We start from the raw sequence: 21,778 nt of genomic DNA, 5'->3' as shown, positions 1-21,778 counted from the left end.
GGGGAGTGGTCTGTGCTCATCTTGATCAGCTGATTAAGGCTGAACCAGTTGTAGGATACTCAAAGGTTCAGTAAACAAGGTCATAAATGAAAGTGGGGGGTGGGTAGTGTAACTTGGGTCACGTACCATTAGTATATAGTAGGAGGGGCAGTGTTTACAAAATATATACAAGATATTATAAAGGAGACAATTTACATGTATGCATAAACAGTTATTAAAATAAAAGGGATAAGTAATAGCAAAACCTGCTTCACAAGGTGATGGTCTCAGATTCTGTGGGGGGGACGGCTCCCCGGAAATTAGACTTGATTCCTTCACGCAGCGTGTAGTGCATACGTCTGCGTCCCTGGTCGGAGGTATATATACGTTCCTGGAAGGAACTGGTGGTATATATACGTCCTGTCACATCACGTGCCGCAATAGTCGACATAAATTAGAGCAGCTGCACCCGTGCTTATCCTCTGTCAATACCGTGTTTGACCAGCAGGATAAGGGGGCGCCAGAGAGCTGCAAGGTCTGACCCAAGAGTGGGTGTTGTTTTCATGACAAATAATAAATAATAATAATAATAATAATACTGGCTGGTGACCGGTTCATGCAGCGTTATGTGAATACATTATTATTATTGATGGCTGGACCGTACAATACAAGCACTTGTTACCATTTACCTTTCTTGTCCCCCTATTTCCTCATAGATTGTGAGCAGCAGAACCCTCACTCCTCTTGGTATCTGTTGAACTGTGTTATTCGGTTATATCTTTATTGTCTGTACGAGTTCTCTCTACAATGTAAAGTGCTGCGGAATATGTTGGCGCTATAGAAATAAAAATTATTATTATTATTGATGCTGTGACATGATTTTGGAGTCCTAATGGCTGCTGAGGCTCTAATGGTGGCTCCCATCATTGTCCTTTAGGTTTTTCAAAATATTAAATAAATAAAAAGTTGAAATCACTTCTATTTTCCCAATTAAAAAATGAAAAAATATTAAAAAAAACATATCTGGCATTTTAATTTCCATAAGTCTGTGCTATAAAAATATTAAATGAATTAACTTAAACAGTAGTGAAAAAGAATCAAAATGCCAGAACTGCTGTTTTTCAGACACGGCACCTCACAAAAAAATGCACTAAAGATTGTATGGGCCATACAATAGTATCAATAAAAATCAGAGGTCATCGCACAAAAAACAACAACGCACAGACGGCCCCATCCGAGAAAAAACCCAACATGACGGCTGCAGAATACAGGGTATTTTCACCAAGTTCTGAACTTTTTTTAAAATGATAAAACTATATATGCGTCTGGTGTCGCTGTAATCGCACTCATATTCCCAGGTCATAACTGATGCACAATGAACTTTGTGAAAACAAAACCCGAATGTCTTGTCACTGAATAGACTCCCCCCACTGCTTTTCCCCATTTTTCAGTACGTTATATGGTAAAAGGAAAGGTACCGTCGCTCAAAATTGCATCTCATCCTGCAAAAATCAACGCTCATAGGGGTATGACGATGGAGAAAGGTGCAAAAATGGACCATAACCGGACCTGAAAGGGTTAGCACATTGCTGCATGGCTACAACGTAAGCGATCAGCGTCTAAAGCGTTAATAAAGCGGATCTGACAGATTCAGTGTAGTTCGCCCCCTAGTGGCTGTCTTGTGAACTGCAGCAGACTTGTGAAGTAGGCGTGGTTTCACGTCAACAAAGTGGGCGGGGCATGACAGAACAGGACCCGAGAAGTTGACAGCGATGGCGGCTCCGGGCAGGACTATCATCTGTCTGCTGAGGAACGACCTGCGCTATCACGATAACGAGGTACAGATCGCCTGGCGCTCCCGTGTATGGCCGAGTGCACGACTGTACCCTGAGCTGCTGCAGTTACAGAAGCGCTGGTTACACAACAGCCGCACTGCTGCCGGCTACGCGCACGCTGATTGGCTGCTGGTGCAGCTTGTGTAACACGGGGGCGGGGCTGTGCTACACGTGTGCGGCGGGCGGGGCAGTGAGTGTGAGGTGCTCAGACCTCAGAGGTAGCGGAGCCCAGAGGTAGCGGAGCGCAGATGTTTCTCCATAGATGCAGGATAGTACAGTCTCAGCGGCATAACCCCTGGTGTAACATAGAGTTCTGCCATAGTGTGATACATGTGACTACCCTGTGGTGATTCTTATGAGCCCTGTCATTAACCCTTCATGACCAGTTGATTTTTCCATATATTTTTTCTTCCCCCTTGTAAGAGCCCTAGCTGTATTTATTTTTCCCATAGTCAGCGCTGTATGAGGACTTTTCTTTTTTGGGACTAGTTATAGTTTTAGATGACACCATTTACTGTACTACGTAATGTCCTAAAAAAAAAAGTGTACAAAAAAAGTGCGGTGGCTGTGAAAAATAAGGTGATGCTATTGTTATTTTTTGGGGAGTTTAACCCCTAAGTGACGGAGCCAATTATGACCTTAATGACCAGGCCAATTTTTTCAATTCTGACCACTGTCACTTTATGAGGTAATTACTCTGGAACGCTTCAACGGATCCCCCTGATTCTGAGATTGTTTTTTTGTGACATATTGTACTTCATGATTGTGGTAACATTTCTTCGATATCACTTGCGTTTATTTGTGAAAAAATCAGAAATTTGGCGAAAATTTCACAATTTTCAAACTTTGAATTTCCGTGGCCTTAAATCAGAGCGATATGTCTCACAAAATAGTTAATAAATAACATTTCCCACATGTCTTCTTTACATCAGCCCAATTTTTGCAACATTTTTTTGTTAGAAGGGTTAAAATCTGACCAGCAATTTCTCATATTTCTAACAGAATTTACAAAACCATTTTTTTAGGGACCACATCACATTTGAAGTGACTTTGAGGAGCCTTTATGACAGAAAATACCCAAAAGTGACACCATTCTAAAAACTGCACTTATTAAGCCTTTAGGTGCTTCACAGGAACTGGAGCAACTTGGAAGGAAAAAATGAACATTTAACTTTTTTCACAAAATAGGAGATAAAATCATGGTACTTGCGCTGGATGTATAAAGCGTAGGATAAAAGGCGTAAAATATATATATAAGTGACAACAATAATTTAAAACATTCGGAATTTTATTAAAGGGATGTTCACAATATTAGGTAAGGGAAGGGGATTTTAATAATAAAACACAATTTGTTAAAATTGAATATAAATCCGCAGTGGGAAGGACAAGCGTGGAGATGACTGCGGAGTGGCAGTAGTAGTATGGCATGTACTAGAAAGGTGCGTATGATCCCAGGTGTATCCGTCGGGAAGAGTAGGGGATGAAAGATGATGGGTGATTGTCCCTAATTGAATGAATAGAAATGTGTTTACCTGGTGTGAAAGGAGTAGAGTTTTCAAAGATGACTGGGGTGGGAGGACGAATGGCGCGAGCCTGGGGACAAAAACGGATATATATATAGTTGAGGGATAATAGATGAAGAAAATATATCAGAATACAACAGTGAATGCTGTGATTACCTGGAAGAAGGGGCTCTATTCTGAATGGTGTTGATAACCATAGGGTAATAATAGGGTGATCGTAACAGAAAGTCCTAGTTTAGTTCGAAGTTACTCTAAGAGGAGAGATAAGGCTAAAGTTATAGAACCATCAGAGGAGGGGGAAAAAAAGGACGGTAATAGTTACTAAGATTCTACCTGTGTTTTTGTATCCTGTTATTTTCACAGCATGGAAAAAAATGTGTTACTGCTAACACTAAGAGAACGTAGAGGTTGGACCTGATTGGGTTTTGGATGAACCCAGTGCCTTTTGTAGAAATGCTTGATCCTCTCTCTTTGTGTGAGACGATAAGTCGGTGTCCCCAAAGGGAGTTAGGGATCAAATAGTTAGGCTGTCGGTGAGTGGATAACACAGAATGAAAATGATAAGTATTTTCCCAGCGATATTGGCTGCGTGAGGTAGGCTTGCCAGAATATAGTCCAGTCTATGAGGCGCAGCTGGAGTAAGGCAGGGAGCAGTTCCCAGTTGACTTACGTGTCCGGCGTACGCGTCTTTATGTGGCTGTTGATTGGCGATCCTCACATCCTGTAGACCGCCGTGTAATGCGGTCTATTGCTGCAGCGTTCCAAAGGTTGGTGAGCGATGGCGTGGCGGGTAAGGAGAGGGAGGGAAACAGGGTCCCGGCCGGTGACTAGCTGCTCCCTCTGCAGCTCTCCGGACGTCAGTGTGCGGCAGCAGTCAGAGAACCTGTAGTGCCGCACTGCAGGATAAAAAGACCTGCGTAACGTCAGACACACGTGGTACGTACCAATACGGTGACCTGCGAGGACCAAAAACCTACACGTTCCGGAAACTCCGGTTTCCTTCCTCAGGGTTGGTCTGTAGGTGTAAGTGGATCCCTTATATACGTGTGTGCTCACTTTGGTTGGAGGGTTTAGTCAGGATCCTGATTGGAAGATCAAACTGTCAATCAATCTCTGTATAGGGCAGAAGGTACAATCCTGATGGATGAAATTATGCAGGCTGTCAGATTCTGTAATTAGGCGTCGTTGAAGGCAAATGGCTCTATTTCAGAGTTGAGGCCTTTTGGTTTAAGGGTATCCAGGATAAAAATCCATTTACTTTCTGTGCGCGACATTTGTTTTAGAAAGTCGCCCCTCCGCCGATGTCTTTCAACTTTTTGTAGGCCCATGATTTGGATGTTTTTTATACTGCTCTCATGTTTTTCAATAAAATGTTTCAAGAGGGGATGTCCCTCGAATTTGTTGCTAATATTTCTTAGATGCTCGTTGATGCGTACCTGTAAGGGGCGTTTTTTTTTTTTTTCACAAAATGTTTACTTCAGACCAAATTTTTTTTATTTTCACAAGGGTAACGAGAGAAAATGGACCACCAAATTTGTTGTGCAAATTCTCTTGAGCACACCGATACCCCATATGTGGGGGAAAACCACTTCTTGAATGCAAAATTGACTGGACTCTAGAGTAGTCGCCATGTCGTGTTTGGAGAGCCCCTGAAGTGCCTAAACAGTGGAAACCCCCCACAAGTGACACCATTTTGGAAACTAGATCCCTCAAGGAACTTATCTAGATGTGTGGTGAGCACCTTGAGCCCCCAGGTGCTTTACAGAAGTTTATAATGTAGAGAATAAAAAAAAATCAAACTTTTTCCACAAAAATGATCTTTTAGCCCCAATTTTTTTCTTTTCACAAGGGTAAGAGGAGAAAATGGACCCCAAAAATAGTTGTGCAATTTATCCTGAGGACGCCGATACCCCATATGTGGGGAAAACACTGTTTGGGCGCACGGCAGGGCTCGGAAGGCAAGGAGCGCTGTGAGACTTCTTGAATGCAAAATTGGCTGGAATCGAGAGCGAACTTCATATTGCGTTTGCAAAGCCCCTGATGTGCCTAAATAGTGAAAAACCCCCACAAGTGACACCATTTTGGAAATCATACCCCTCAAGGATTTTATGAAGGGGTATAGTGAACGTTTTGAACCCAGATGTACAACACAGAATTTGATATTAGGTCATCATATTGAATAAGTTGTCTTTAGTCTTGAGCGCAAGTGCTCGCTACTTGAGTTTGCATCGGGTACTCAGGTGTGCACCAAGTATTGCGGGTGCTTGAGTGACTTGCTCTGATGTTTTGCGGCTGTTACCAAAAAAAAAAAACATGTTGGGATTGCATGCCGCAAAACATGTGGGGCGGAGACTCGAGCATGTCACTCAAGCACCCACGATACTCGGTGCATACCTGAGCACCCGATGCAAACTCAAGTAGCGAGCACTTGCGCTCAACACTAGTAGCCATATCGTCATCTTAACGTTTTAAGGTTTATCACAGTGATCAAAAGGAACCAATAGGAAATATTCCCTACTATTGACGAATGCCGGCCAGCATTAGGCGCACTGCGCATGCGCCCTCCATTTAGTTTTTCCAGGAAGAAAACGAAGATCCGGTGGACGGCAGACGTACCGGATTGGCTCGGGGCGCATAATTTCTTTCTCCTCTGACATGTACAGGTGCATCTCACTACATTAGAATATCATCAAAAAGTTAATTTATTTCAGTTCTTCAATACAAAAAGTGAACCTCATATATTATATAGAGTCATTACAAACAGAGTGATCTATTTCAAGTGTTTATTTCTATTAATGTTGATGATTATGGCTTACAGCCAATGAAAACACAAAAGTCATTATCTCAGTAAATTAGAATAATTAACAAAAAAGCTTGCAAAGGCTTCCTAAGCATTTAAAAAGGTCCCTTAGTCTCTTTCAGTAGGCTCCACAATCATGGGGAAGACTGCTGACTTGACAGATGTCCAGAAGGCAGTCATTGACACACTCCACAAGGAGGGTAAGCCACAGAAGGTCATTGCTAAATAAGCTGGCTGTTCACAGAGTGCTGTATCAAAGCATATTGCTGGAAAGTTGAGTGGACGGAAAAAGTGTGGTAAAAAAAGGTGCACAAGCAACCGGGATTACCGCAGCCTTGAAAGGATTGTTAAGAAAAGGCCTATCAAAAATTTGGGGGAGATTCACAAGGAGTGGACTGCTGCTGGAGTCATTGCTTCAAGAGCCACCACACACAGACGTATCCAGGACATGGGCTACAAGTGTCACATCCCTTGTATCAAGCCGCTCATGACCAATAGACAACGCCAGAAGCGTCTTACCGGGGCCAAAGAGAAAAAGACCTGGACTGTTGCTCAGTGGTCCAAGGTGTTGTTTTCAGATGAAAGTAAATTTTGCATTTCATTTGGAAATCAAGATCCCTGAGTCTGGAGGAAGAGTGGAGAGGCCACAATCCAAGCTGCTGGAGGTCTAGGGTGAAGTTTCCACAATCAGTGATGGTTTGGGGAGCCATGTCATCTGCTGGTGTAGGTCCACTGTGTTTTATCAAGACCAAAGTCAGCGCAGCCGTCTACCAGGAAATTTTAGAGCACTTCATGCTTCCCTCTGATAAGTTTTTTGGAGATGGAAATTTCATTCTCCAGCAGGACTTGGCACCTGTCCACACTGCCAAAAGTACCAATACCTGGTTTACACACAACAGTATCACTGTGCTTGATTGGCCAGCAAACTCACCTGACCTTAACCCCTTAGAGAATCTATGGGGTATTGTCAAGAGGAAGATGAGACACCAGACCCAGCAATGCAGACGAGCTGAAGGCTGATATCAAAGCCACCTGGGCTTCCATAACATCTCAGCAGTGCCACAGGCTGATCGCCTTCATGCCACGCCACATTGATGCAGTAATTGATGCAAAAGGAGCCCCGACCAAGTATTGAGGGCATTTACTAAACATACATTTTAGTAGGACAACATTTCGGATTTTAAAATAATTTTTCAAGCTGTTGTTGTAAAATATTCTAATTTACTGAGATAATGACTTTTGTGTTTTCATTGGCTGTAAGCCATAATCATCAACATTAACAGAAATAAACACTTGAAATAGATCACTCTGTTTGTAATGACTATATAATATATGAGTTTCACTTTTTGTATTGAAGAACTGAAATAAATTAACTTTTTGATGATATTCTAATTTAGTGAGATGCACCTGTATATCATGTCAGAGGAGAGAGAAATCATTGCAACCGCGGGCACACTTTTCTTTTTTTTTGTGATCAGGGACCGGAACAAAACGGCCATGATCATGTTCTCCAGGGTCTCAGCTACCCCCAGTTTTTTACCATGATCACTAAATGCCAAAACTGACCTGCCATTATGATTCTCCAGGTCATTACGAGTTTGCCGATGCCAAACATATATAGGTTCTGTTTTATTTAAGTGATGTAAAAAAAATTCGAAAGTTTGCAAAAAAAAATAAAAAATGGCGCCAATTTCCGAGACCCATAGTCTCCGTTTTTTGAGATCTGGGGTTGGATGAGGGCTTATTTTTTTGGGCATCGAGCAGATGTTTTTATTGATACCATTTTGGGTTACATACGATGCTTTGATCGCCCGTTATTGCAATGTGAGCAAAAAAACGTAATTCTGGTGTTTTTGTTTTTTTTATCGTTACGCCGTTTATCGATCGGATTAATTTAGTTTATATTTTGATAGATCGGACTTTTATGAAAGCGGCGATACCAAATATGTGTATTTTTATATTGTTTTATTTTGAACTAGCTGTACCCGGCCACGCGTTGTTGTGGCTCAGTCTGGTTAAATGGAAAAGAAAGAAAAGAGAGAGCGCACGTTTCTAAAATATTTTATTTCACAATTCTTGTGGGTATACAATATTTTTAGTTGTTCCGTTGTCTGTGTAGATATAGAGATTGTCTGGTTTGCCGACTCTAGAACACGCAACATATAATTGTCCATGGGAGAAGCAATCCGTGTCTAGATCGAAACCGCACAATTCTAAAGATTGGCCCTGAGCTTTGTAAATGGTGATTGCAAACGCCAATCGAATTGGGAATTGCATTATATAGATATATACAGGGTGGTCCAAAAGTAGGTGGACAGAAAATAATACCATTTATTTTGATTTATATATAAAATTATATTTACTAACACAAGCATAACATTGACAATTAAATTTTATTCTGAACAATAATACAAAAGCCCTTAAATTTTATCAACGCAGATGCTCAAACTATTTTCCATTACAATTTGCACAGCTTTGAAGTCTGCCTCTTACAGTTCGACAAACTTTTTTGCACAAGTCTCTTTGGGTATTAATTTCTTGAAATGCATCTCTTAGGCTGTGTGCCCACAATGCTTTTTTTAAGCGTGTCCGCAGCGGCAAAAACGCTGCAGAAATGCTTAAAAAACGCATGGTAGAAGGTCTGCCATGTTCCCCAATGATAATCCGTATGTGCTGTGCACATGCTGCGGAAATTTCCGCTGCGGATTATCATTGCGGAAAAAAACGCAGCACTACCAATTATTTTGCGGAAGTGCTGCATTTTCGCCGCCATTGACTTGCATTAGAACGCATGGATTACGCATCACTGTATATGTAGATGCGCAATCCACGCGTTCCAATGTGCGGATGGTACCCAGGTCTAGAGGAGAGGAGACTCTCCTTCGGACCCGGGTACCATAGAACCTGTAAAAAAAAAAAAAGAATAAAATAAAAAATATTATATTTACCTTCTGGCGGCCCCCGCTGTGCTCCTCCTCTCATGCCGGCAAATCGCGATGTACAGTGTACCGCGATCTGCCGGCAGTCAGCACCGAGCGAAGAAAGACTGCGGGGGCCATCGGAAGGCAAGTATAGATTTATTTTTTATTTTTAGACATTCTCTTGGGTCACACTATATGAATCCATGCCCTTTGCATGGATTTATATAGTGTGACCAAGTTGTCAAGCACTTTCCAAGTGATGCTAAAATCGCTTGGAAAGCGCTTGTCAACCCGCATGCGGAAATGCATGTGAAGAACGCTTCACATCCACACGTCCCTGGCAGGAAAAATGCATGTACAATCCGCATGCGTTTTTTTCTGCCAGGGGAGATGCAGAAACGCTCAGGAAAAATCCGGAGCATTTCTGCATTGTGGGCACATAGCCTTATGTAATTTTTCAAATCACTGACACTTTTTGGTTTTCGACTATAAACTTTGTCCTGGAGTACTCCCCAAAAGAAAAAATCCATTGGGGTCAAGTCTGGTGTATGTGCCGGCCAATCAAGTGGGCCTCTTCGGCCAATCCATTTATTAGGAAATGTTTCATCAAGATACTCGTGGACTTCTCTTGAATAATGTGGAGGGGCCCCATCTTGTTGGAAATAAAGGTCATTTGAATTAGGCTGTTGCTGTAACTGGGGAACAACTTGATTCATTAGAATTTTGAGATACTTATCTCCTGTGACTGTTCCATCAAAAAATATTGGTCCTAAAACACCAAAACTTGAAATACCACCCCAAACATTGACACCAGGCTCATTTAGGTTCTAATACAGGGGTCTCAAACACGCGGCCCGCTAGGCTGCTTCATGCGGCCCGCAGGCACCATAGACCCCGATCGCGGCCCGGTCCAGGAGCTGCCGGCAGCTGCGCTTCAGTTCAGTGTATTGCAACGCAGAGACCGGCTCTCTGCACAGCAATACCAGTGCCAGCCGCCGGCCTATCAGAGGCTAGCAGCTGACATCTGTGTCCCAGCGCAGCAGTGTATGACGCCATTGCCATGCGCAGATGTCAGCTGCTGGCCTCTGATAGGCCGGCGGCTGGCACTGGTATTGCTGTGCAGAGAGCCGGTCTCTGCGCAGCAATACACTGAACTGAAGCGCAGCACCTGGACCAGGCCGCGATCGGGGTCTATGGTGCCTGCGGGCCACAGGTGCAGAAAGGACGCCGAGGGAACGGAGGACAGGTGAGAAGAATCTTTTTTTTTTTTCTCTTGTATGTGTAGAACGGCACAAGGAACGGTCCTCCAAGATGGGGACCAGGCTGGGGACAGTCCTAAAACATGGGGACCAGGCTGGGGACATTACTACAAGAGGGGGACCAGGATGGGTTATTACTACAAGATGAGGACCGGTATGTGACATTACGACAATATGGGGCCCAGGATGGGAGACATTACAACAAGATGGGGACCAGGATGGAATATTACGACAAGATGGGGACAAAGATGGGGGACATTACAAGATGCAGATCAGGGTGGGGCACATTACTACAAGATTTTGGCAGAAAAACTTCAAAATAAAGCACGAAAAAATATTTTGGCACTAAAATTGCTGCTTTGTATCTAAACTAAAGTAAACAAAAAAAGTGCATGTTTTATTATCGCCACATCCATAACGACCCAAGCTATAAAAAATAAAACAGCAAAAAAGTTCAAAAGGTGTATAGAAAAAAAAATGGTATCACTAAAAATGTCACTTTGTCCTGCAAAGAATTCGGCCCCCCAAATTAATTTTTTTTCCTTGTACTTCCCATATACCCAGCCGAGTTTGAGACCCCTGCTCTAATGTTAAATGCATGTTCTCATTATACCAGCAAATACAATTATGTCTGTTAATATGGCCGGATAATTTGAAAGAAGCTTCATCACTCCACATAATGTTATCTAAAATTACTGGATTTTCTTCAATTTCGTTAAGCATAATCTCACTAAATTGCAGCCGCCTGTCTGGATCATCCTCCAATAAACCATGAATTAGACCTGGACGATAAGCTTTCCACCCAATAGATTTCAGGATTCTCATGATAGAAGCTCGTGAAATTCCCAATTCCAAAGAGGTTCTTCTGGTGGACTTTTTTGGACTCTGAACAAATGTTTCAGCAACAAGTTGTTTATTATCTTCTGTACAGACTGTTTTGGGTCGATCAGTTTTTGGAGCATTAAGGATTGAGCCAGTGGCATTGAATTTGTCACGAATGCAGTAAATGATTTGTCTCTTTGGGGCTTGAGTACCAAATGTTTCAACCCAATTTGCTCTAACGGTTTCAGTATTTTGAGATTTCCAATACTCTGTTAAAATCCATTTTCTTTGATCTGTATTTAAATTATTTGCCATTATGTGTTATCTGAATTATCTGAAAAGAAAACAGATTTAGGGGAGATCTATCTGTGAAAACTAGATCTGTGAAACTGGCTCAGTTGCCCTTAGCAACCAATCAGATTCCACCTTTCATTTTCCAAAGAGTCTGTGGGGAATGAAAAGTGGAATCTGATTGGTTGCTAAGGGCAACTGAGCCAGTTTCACTTTACACCATGTTTGATAAATCTCCCCCTTCATAACCTTATTACACTTTCTGTCCGCCTACTTTTGGACCACCCTGTGTATATGTATGTGTATGTGTATATACAGTGCCTACAAGTAGTATTCAACCCCCTGCAGATTTAGCTGGTTTGATAAGATGCAAATAAGTTAGAGCCTTCAAACTGCAAACGAGAGTAGGTTTTATGAACAGAAGCATAAATCTTACAAACCAAAAAGTTATGTTGCTCAGTTGAATTTTATTAAATTTTAAACATAAAAGTGTGGGTCAATTATTATACAACCCCTATGTTTAATATTTTGTGGAATAACCCTTGTTTGCAATTACAGCTAATAATCGTCTTTTATAAGACCTGATCAGGCCGGCACAGGTCTGTGGAGTTATCTGGGCCCACTCCTCCATGCAGATCTTCTCCAAGTTATCTAGGTTCTTTGGGTGTCTCATGTGGACTTTATTCTTGAGCTCCTTCCACAATTTTTCAATTGGGTTAAGGTCAGGAGACTGACTAGGCCACTCCAACACCTTGACTTTTTCCCTATTGAACCAGGCCTTGGTTTTCTTGGCTGTGTGCTTTGGGTCGTTGTCTTGTTGGAAGATGAAATTCCGACCCATCTTAAGATCCTTGATGGAGGAGCGGAGGTTCTTGGCCAAAATCTCCAGGTAGGCCGTGCTATCCATCTTCCCATGGATGCGGACCAGATGGCCAGGCCCCTTGGCAGAGAAACAGCCCCACAGCATGATGCTGCCACCACCATGCTTGACTGTAGGGATGGTATTCTTGGGGTCGTATGCAGTGCCATCCAGTCTCCAAACGTCACGTGTGTGGTTGGCACCAAAGATCTCAATCTTGGTCTCATCAGAGCATAGAACCTTGAACCAGTCTGTCTCCGAGTCCTCCAAGTGATCATGAGCAAACTGTAGACGAGCCTTGACATGACGCTTTGAAAGTAAAGGTACCTTAAGGGCTCGTCTGGAACGGAGACCATTGCGGTGAAGTACGTTACTTATGGTATTGACTGAAACCAATGTCCCCACTGCCATGAGATCTTCCCGGAGCTCCTTCCTTGTTGTCCTTGGGTTAGCCTTGACTCTTCGGACAAGCCTGGCCTTGGCACGGGAGGACACTTTCAAAGGCTGTCCGGCCGAGGAAGGCTAACAGTAGTTCCATAAGCCTTCCACTTACGGATGATGCTCCCAACAGTGGAGACAGGTAGGCCCAACTCCTTGGAAAGGGTTTTGTACCCCTTGCCAGCCTTGTGACCCTCCACGATCTTGTCTCTGATGGCCTTGGAATGCTCCTTTGTCTTTCCCATGTTGACCATGTCTGAGTGCTGTTCACAAGTTTGGGGAGGGTCTTAAATAGTCAGAAAAGGCTGGGAAAAGATCTTTAATCCACACATGTGAAGCTCATTATTCTTGGTGCCTGAACTACTTCTGAATACTTTAGGGGGACCAAACAGAATTCTTGTGGTTTGAGGGGTTGAATAATAAATGACACTCTGAATTAACTTTTTACGTTTAAAAAAAAAAAAAAAAAATTTGCTGCAGTGCATTTCCCACTTCCAGGCTGATCTACAGTACAAATGTCACAATGGCAAGTTAATTCCGCATGTGTCAACCAGCTAAATCTGCAGGGGGTTGAATACTACTTGTAGGCACTGTATATATATATATATATATATATATATATATATATATATATATATATAATCTCTCAAATGGGGCAATGCTGGTGTAAGAAGGAAGACTTGCCTAGGGACAGGTGCGGAGCTCCGGTGCCGGAACTGCCAGGGTCCTGCCCAGTGTTGCCAGGGGACAGGATTAAGATTGCACGGGGGACTTCCTGGACAGTGCTGGGGGACAGAAGAGAGGGACGGAAGAGAGGAAGTCAGGTGTCTGGGCTCACGCGAAAGAGACAGTTGGTTGTGGAGAGCAGACCGGCAGTTGGGGAGAAACAGTCTGTCCTGCCGACAACGAGAGATAGACGTGCTGCCCTGTCCTCGGTGAAATAGAGACGTGCTGACCTGTCTGCGGTGACGGACGAACGGGTGACACAGCTTGCCGCAAAACAAGGGGCGTGCGGTCTGTACCGGGCCTACAGAAAGTGATCGTTCAGTTACCTGCATCACCACAGTTTTCCAGACATCTGACGGTGACCTACGGGTGAGGACGCACCTGGGATTAGTGATCCTAACGCAGTTTGTTGTACGCCGGAGGAGCTTGCTACGGCTCTTAAAGGAGTCGTGACCGCTGTCGTGTGGTCAAAAGGACTGGGGACCCAGTGGATGAGACCCGAGACCGCTCACTGCCGCCAGAAGACGGACACCCTCCGGAGTGAGTTTCTGAAGACGGACATAGTTATCGCTAAAGGACAGATAAGTGCAAGCCTCCAGTAATCTACCATCTCTTATTCAGCCTGAACCTTTGGGACCGCGCCGTATTGTTCATCCTTTCCGTGTTATAGTTAAACCACAATCGTTTATTGTCCGATTTTACTGTTTTATTGTTGTGTTACTTAAATTTACACTCCCTGCGTGGAGAAACCAAATCTTGAATTAAACCTCTGCCATACTCTCTGCGTGCGGCATCCAAGCCTTTTAACACTGGCACTGTTGATAGTCGTGCCCATCAGGCAGGCATGGTGGCAGCCTCTACCCTGTGACCTCTGCAGGCCTGTACTCTGCACAGGTCACTAAAGAGGCCGGTACTTGCTGTCAGGTGTCACAATAGAGCTGGTCATGTCAGGGATTGCTAGTTATGCAATTCCCTAGTATAGAGGAAATGTGACAGGAGGGGGAGCAGAGATGAAGTCAGGCGGCAGCAGAGGAGGAGGGGGTGATCCGCTTGACATGTTCCGGTACCGGCCAGATCACAGCGCCACTCCCACCGGTGGCCCAGTGGGATTTGCACTCACTTGCTCTCTGCCCACTGCTGCAAGGCTCTGGCCCAGCTCAGCGCCCAGAACGGAGGCCACGGCCTGCGCCTCTCCGTGCAGCCTCCCTCTCTCCTTCCCTCCCTCCCCGCTTGTTGTTGCGCAGTCGGAAATAAGACTCACCTGCCGGACAATAAGCCACAGCAGCAGCGGTGCCGGAGAGCAGAGGCGGCCGTCTCTCAGGCGGTGGTAGTGATGAGCAGCATCATCTTTCGGCCTCGAACAGATGGTCTCGTCATTCCCCTTCCCGCCAACCTCCACAGGGGGACACGAAAGGAGCAGAGTACAGGCAGCAGCTGGGGCGAATAAAGGAGAGGGGAAGAAGGGGTTATGAATGAGATGTCACTAAGGGGGAGAATGCCGGGCAGCCGTGGAGCATCAGCCTGGGACTGACCTCGTAACACCCCCCTCTCGCTGTTGCTTTTATGTCCAACAGCTGGTATATAAAAACATGTGTGTATTTGAACGCAACGTTGTGTCAAAATTTTAAAGCAATGGGTGAAGAACTTTCGGAGATTTAAGATTTTGAACAAACGAACATTTACATTTTTATTCCTATTATATATATATAGATGGAGCAAAAGGGTCGTGATCTGAAATTTTTTTTTTTATATATATTTTTTTAAAACATTTTTTTTCTACTTTTTACTGGCTTCAATAGTTTCCATCCGATTGCTTGTGCTTCAGCTCTGTTATGTATAGAAAAAAATCATCATCTCCTATGAACGCCGGCCACGGGCCGGCATTCATAGGAGATCTGCAATGACAAGCACGGGGGTCTTCTGCAGACCCCCGATTGTCATGCCACCTCATCGGCGCCCCACAATCATGTGACAGGGCCACCAATGGGCGTGGTTTGTGACATGCTTTCTATTAGAGCGAGTAAAATGCCGCTGTCAGAAATTGACAGTAGCATTTAACATGTTAACAGCTGTGGGTGGATCGCGATTCAGGGGCTGATCAAATCAGTTGTCACATGGCGGAAAATATGTGGGCACAGCTCTGGAGCCCGCATCAAAAGGAGGGACACAACTTATGACGTACCTATACGACATGGGTCGTGAAGGGGTTAAAGGAACTCTGTCAGCACAGAATGACTGTTCAAACCAAATACAGGCGCTCAGTGCATCATGGTGGGGCCAATCATTTAAATACACCATCCCACCTGCTTGTTTTCCCTCTATCTCCACCTTTCTTTGGGTCTATGAAGCCAGAGCTGTCAATCAAAGAAGGGGAGGTGGAGAAACAGGGTAAAAAAGCAGGTGGGAAGGTGTATATAAATGATTGGCCACGCCGTAAAGGAGGAAGGAGCCATTAGGCCAACATGTTCCCTGGCTATTAATAACACCTCACAGCTCTTTGGTTAGCCTTTACTGGCTAGATTACAGGGTGACCCCAGAAAAAAATTGACGTAGGGTCCCCTTATAAAATCTAATTAGCAAAGGCTAAAGAAACAGCTATGGGCTGATATTAATAGGCAGGGAAGGGGCTATGGATCCTGGCCCCCTCCTAGGCTAATCATATCAGCCCTCAGACGCCCCAGAAATGGCACATCAATTTTTAATTTCATTATTCGTTTATTCAACTTTTTTCTTTACTTTGAGCACAGGTGCCGGCTGATGACGTTTCCCATCTTCTCGCTGTTATCAGTCAGTGACAGCAGACGTCGGCTGATGGGAGTAGTAGTCTCTCATCAGCCGACGCCTGTGACCCATGGTCAATTCTTTGTGCGTTTTTGACCCATTGACTTCAATTGAGTCAGTCAAATGCACAGCAAAAATCCTGCGCTTTTGCTGTGTATTTGACTGACTCAATTGAAGTCAATGGGTCAAAAACGCACAAAGAATTGACATGCATGCTATGGATTTAAAAGCACAGCAAATCCTGAAAGGAAAAATACTGATCATGTGCACAGCACTTTTGAATTCTCATTGACTTTTCTGGCATAAGGATTCCCTAGTGTTTTTGGGCCAATTCCAAGCAGAATAAACTCTCCAAAAGCGCACAGTGTGCACACAGCCTTACAGGCTCTTTGTTTCCCTGCACTCTCAACTTTGATGTGGTCTGTGGCTATAAAGCAGCTGAGAGGAGCTCGGAAAAAGACAGAAGAGTTCCAAACTCCCCTTCAGACCATTATAGTGAGTTGACTGACGGATTCTCATTTGACTCATTCTGCAGCCATCAATAAACTGTGCAGAGGCTTTGGGTGTAAACATTTTAACGAAACCTAATTGCCAAAATGATTTTAGCCCCAATTACATGTATTTAAGTTACAAAAATTGTCCCCAAAGTTGAACAACCCCTTTTAAATTAAAACACTCAACAGGACTTAAATAGAGGTTATTTTGCAAAAGAGGTTACAGACTTGGACTGCACACTGTATTTATATAGGTGCAGTCCTAGTCCTAAGACCTGCGCAATGTGGTTAATAAGCTATGGGCAGAGCCAGGGCCGGCTCCAGGTTTTTCTGGGCCCCGGGCGAAAGAGTCTCAGTGGGCCCTTTTAACACATACACGATTCATGATGCACAGATATGGCGGAGAAATATATATATATATATATATATATACATATATATATATATATATATATAGTACACAGGGCCCAGCCTGCCACCTCATCCTTCACATGTGCAGACATGTGCACGCACACACGGTACCCAGACACATGCGCGCGCGCGCACACACGGTACCCAGACACATGCGCGCACGCACGGTACCCAGACACATGCGCGCACGCACGGTACCCAGACACATGCGCGCACGCACGGTACCCAGACACATGCGCGCACGCACGGTACCCAGACACATGCGCGCACGCACGGTACCCAGACACATGCACGCACGCACGGTACCCAGACACATGCACGCACACAGACATACACATATTTTTACACAAATTCTTAAAGACATATATAAAACAGACAAATATATATACACAGTTATACACACTGACATTCACATACATGCACTCACACAGACCCATTTCAAATATTTTTAATATGGGGATAGGGGAAGCCTCACTCACCTGTCCCCGGTCCAGTGTCCTGTCCAGCAGCTTCTCAGGTATGGGGCAGTGCAGGGCCCCCGGCATGTCACAGACATCATGTCCCTGGACCCTCAGAGGGGCCCACTTGCGGTCGGGTCCAGGCCGCTTCCCCCCATCTGTGCAGGACCTCCGACGGTGTTTGATTGCCGGCACTCCCCCAGACATGGCCGCGCGCTGTGCGGCTGTGTCTGCTAGTAATGACGCGGCAGGAGCGACACACAAGCACAATTAAAGGTGCAGTGCCGTCGACCCTGCCGCGTCATTACTAGCAGACACAGCCGGACAGCGCGCGGCCATGTCTGGGGGAGTGCCGGCAATCAAGCGCCCCTGAACAGGTGCCGAGGAAGCGGCCAGGGCCCCGACAGTGAGTGGGCGGGTGGGTGTGTGGGCCCGGCCCCGACAGTGAGTGGGCGGGTGGGTGTGTGGGCCCGGCCCCGACAGTGAGTGGGCGGGTGGGTGTGTGGGCCCGGCCCCGACATTGAGTGGGCGGCTGGGCCCGGCCCCGACAGTGAGTGAGCGGTGGGCCCCTCTGATTTTCCAGGGCCCCGGCACTTGCCCGGGTACGCCGGGTGCTGACGCCGGCCTTGGGTCCCATCCCCTCTGGTCCTGTGATTGCTGGGGCTCCTATATGCATGGGACATGTCCGCTATTTTCTTTATGTTGTAGGTGTTGCTCTGGGCTCACAGAAATGCAGATCATATTGTCCCTCTCTACTGCTTTGATCCAAGACACTATTTGGGAACACATTACTACAATTTTCCAAAGACTGGACCCCATCGCTTGAAGTTTCTGTTAGAAAGTGTGCACGACTTGAGAAACACACTCAAGAAGAAAGGAAGGTAAGGCTGATTGCTGGACTTCAGTTTCTATTTGGGAACATACAATGTAGACCACTACTCTCATCATCCTTTATATCTCTTCTCCATCATATCTTTCCAGCAATCTGCTACTCAGAAGAGGTCAGCCTGAAAACGTCATTGAGGATCTGATCAAGCAGATGGGTGCGGTGTCAGCGGTGGCTCTACAAGAAGAGGTATGCTCAGTCTGTGACAGCCGTCGCCTATAGTAATTTACTCAATGTGATTAGTGAGAAAACACGGCACAGACGTACTAGTAGTGGTTACACTGAGGAGTGTCTCTGACATGGTGCCTGTTTTTAAGATGAATGGGTTTGGGATTATCTTTCTGTGCCCCGAGTATTTATATGCACTGGACCATAAGACGCACCCCAAATTTTGGAGGGGAAAATAAGAAAAAAAAAAAAGATTATTAGAAGATGGGGGTCCGTCTTATAGTTCGAATTTAAGGTATCTTACCTGGGGAGGTGGCAGCGGTGGAGCAGGGGTCACAGGAGGCATGGTCCCTTCCTCAGGAAGCCGGCGGCGGCAGAAGTGGGGCAATGCTGCGGGCCCTGGGAAGGAGGAGGGGGTATCCCAGCGGTGCGATGCTGCGGACCCGGTATCAGTGGTGAGGCAAAGCAGGGTACATTGCATGGAGCAGGGTCCCTTCCTCAGGAGGCCGGCGGCTGCAGAAGTGTGGTGATGCTGCGGGCCCGGTGTCGGCAGTGAGCATCATAGCTTTCCCGTCAGCCATTTTCACGGCTTCACGAAAATGGCCACAGGGAAATTAATGATGCACTCTGCTCTGGTCAGGACTACAATATTGATGAACTTGCCTCAGTATGACTGTCAGATTGCTGGAGGTCCGACACCTGGCACCTCTATGATCAGCTGTTGGGCCCCACGTGTGCTGGAAGCACACAGAGCAAGCACACTTCAGCTCTGCACTGCGTAGTGGCCTTTTCTTGGGTGCTGTAGCTCCGCTCCCATTCACTTCAGTAAGAGCTGCGCTGCAGTACCTGCCATCGGCCACTACACAGCGCACAGAGCTGTTGTGATCCTGCCCCGTATTCTCTAGCCTCCCCTTGGCTGCCGGACCTGCATCATGGAGCTGTTGGGTGTCGGACACCCACCAAGCTGACATTCATGACCTATCCTAAGGCCTATGTCCTGGACAAGTTAAGTCGTATTAATGACCTATAACAACTATTCTTTAGGCTACAAAGGAAGAACTGGATGTCGAGAAATCCGTAAAAGAAGTCTGCAGCCAGCATGGTGTCAGGTTTCATACAATCTGGGGGTCCACGTTGTATCATCGGGAAGATCTACCCTTCAGACATATCTCTAGGTAACATTTTCAAAATTACGAGTGTCATGAAAATGACCTTTTTGATTCAAACATTGGGCGTACGTCACGTGGGGTGGCCGCTCCGACCGCGGGCTGCCTGTATGGGCACCTAGTGATTTCATATTGTCTTGTAGTTTACCGGATGTCTATACTCGGTTTAGGAAGGCTGTAGAGGCGCAAAGCAAAGTACGGCTAACATTACAGATGCCGGAGAAGTTGAAGTCTTTACCACCAGGCCTGGAGGAAGGCTCTGTCCCAACAACGGATGATTTTGGGCAGCAAGGTTGTAGCTTTCTGTCGGATCGTCATTAATACTGATCAAATCATCTGTGATGCAATTACCTAAATGTATAAAAAAGGTTAAATGTGGCAATATCTGCCTTATGGCTCTTCCACACAACTGATTTTCTTGTACGAGTGCTATCCGGGGTTTTCAAGGATAGCACTCGTGCCTATGATATTCTATGGGGCTGTATACATGGCCGTTTTTTTTTAATTATTATTCTCAGACTCAGCGTTCTTCTGAGAAAATCAATGACGTCCTATTTTGTGCCAAGTGGTCAGATCAAAATTGGTAACGCAAGTCTGTGGGTCATTAAAAAAAAAAAGATGTCATCCAAGTGCAGTCCATTAAGTGTGGTCTGATTTTCACTGACAGAATGGAGAAAGTGGAGAAACTTTTTTTTTCTCCACATACGAGAAAAAACTGATGCCACTATGATTATAATAATCGGTCTGTTTTTCACATATGTGGTGAAATCGGTCGTGTGAGCCTACCCTGTGGCTCTGTAAACACTTTTACAATAAGCTCAATTGTGCAACCTAAAATAAAAAAAAAAATAACTTTATACTTCCCAGATCATCACCGTTCCCCCGATGTTGATATGTGACCACTGCAGCTGATCAGTGACTGCTGATTGGCTGCAGCCTTCCATCAGAGTGATGAGCAGAGAATATCGTTAGGTCTTTTTTTTTTTTTTTTTTATGAAGAAGACATCTTGCTTTGGATGTATGGTTCTTTATAACTTTACGGATTTATTTCTCATGGTCGACAGATCCGTTAACAGATCCAAGAACAGCGTTCCCTTGCAGCGGTGGGGAGAGTCGAGCTTTGCAGAGACTACAGCATTACTTCTGGGATTCAGTAAGTAATTAAGGTGTTTTTTTTGGGGGACAACTATTGTATTATTGTTCTGCTTGTCAAACATTTTCACATTTTATAATTGGAGGGTGGAGAGCTGCTAACAATTGTAATAAAACTTAAGAATAAAAACTACACAATCTCTTCGTCTTGACTCCATGGCAAGATACACTTTTATTATTAGCAAATAAAGATGTAAACTAGTAATAGGTATAATTTTTTAAGCCCTTGGTGCTGCCTCTTATATTTTCAGCAAAAGGCACTAGGGGGCGCACCTGCTAAGATTACTGTATAGCAGGTGTTGAGTTGGCCAGACTAGGAGGGATCTCCAGACTGGATAGTTAACCCCTTACATGCTGTAAGCGTCCTCTATTATCCCATTGGTCGCCTCCACTATGTGATTGCAGGGTGTCCATAAGTTATCAAGGCAGCCTAATGAAGGACTCCAGGTCTGCCATCTTAGTACTTGTATTAATCTGTGCTATAGATGTGGCGTAAAAGGAGAACGCTTAGCAGCCAGATTTCTGAAGTTTAGGAGTATCATAGGGCACTGTACAAATGATTGCATGTTCCCTAGTGGGACTAAGAAAACATTCAATAATATATTAAGAAATCTAGTATGGTATGTAAAAAGAATTAAATCCCACCCAGTCGGCTTTTAGTCAGAACTGTGAGATCTTGCCTCCTGACAGGGCACAGTGCCAGGGTGGGATATGGGAAGGTGCCGGCTGTGCCAGGTCTGCCAAGTCCAAAGTGTAGTGTGGGGAGTCGAGTCACTCACCTACTGGTATGTGTAACGGGTCTGGAGGCG

At 44.9% G+C, this 21,778-nt stretch overlaps 1 protein-coding gene across 2 annotated transcripts in view; it reads left to right on the top strand.

Moving 5' to 3' along the window:
- Positions 1-1,688: 1,688 nt before the first annotated feature.
- Positions 1,689-21,778, top strand: part of LOC141265106 (cryptochrome DASH) — a 53,102-nt gene continuing 33,012 nt past the window's right edge. The window contains exons 1-6 of one of the 2 annotated variants that reach the window (XM_073677761.1): positions 1,689-1,817; positions 18,306-18,478; positions 18,579-18,672; positions 19,696-19,826; positions 19,988-20,109; positions 20,882-20,970. In XM_073677761.1, the coding sequence (XP_073533862.1) occupies positions 1,752-1,817; positions 18,306-18,478; positions 18,579-18,672; positions 19,696-19,826; positions 19,988-20,109; positions 20,882-20,970 (675 nt within the window). In that variant the 5' untranslated portion in view covers positions 1,689-1,751. Of the gene's footprint in view, positions 1,818-18,305; positions 18,479-18,578; positions 18,673-19,695; positions 19,827-19,960; positions 20,110-20,881; positions 20,971-21,778 lie in introns of both variants that reach the window. The other variant, XM_073677760.1, reaches the window with a different exon arrangement.

This window comes from Phyllobates terribilis, unplaced genomic scaffold (assembly GCF_046119375.1).
Source record: "Phyllobates terribilis strain yellow unplaced genomic scaffold, ASM4611937v1 Scaffold_4__5_contigs__length_816908805, whole genome shotgun sequence".
Lineage (NCBI taxonomy): Eukaryota > Metazoa > Chordata > Amphibia > Anura > Dendrobatidae > Phyllobates > Phyllobates terribilis.
Note: the sequence above shows the minus strand (reverse complement) of the source record. Positions and strands in the feature narration are given on the sequence as shown.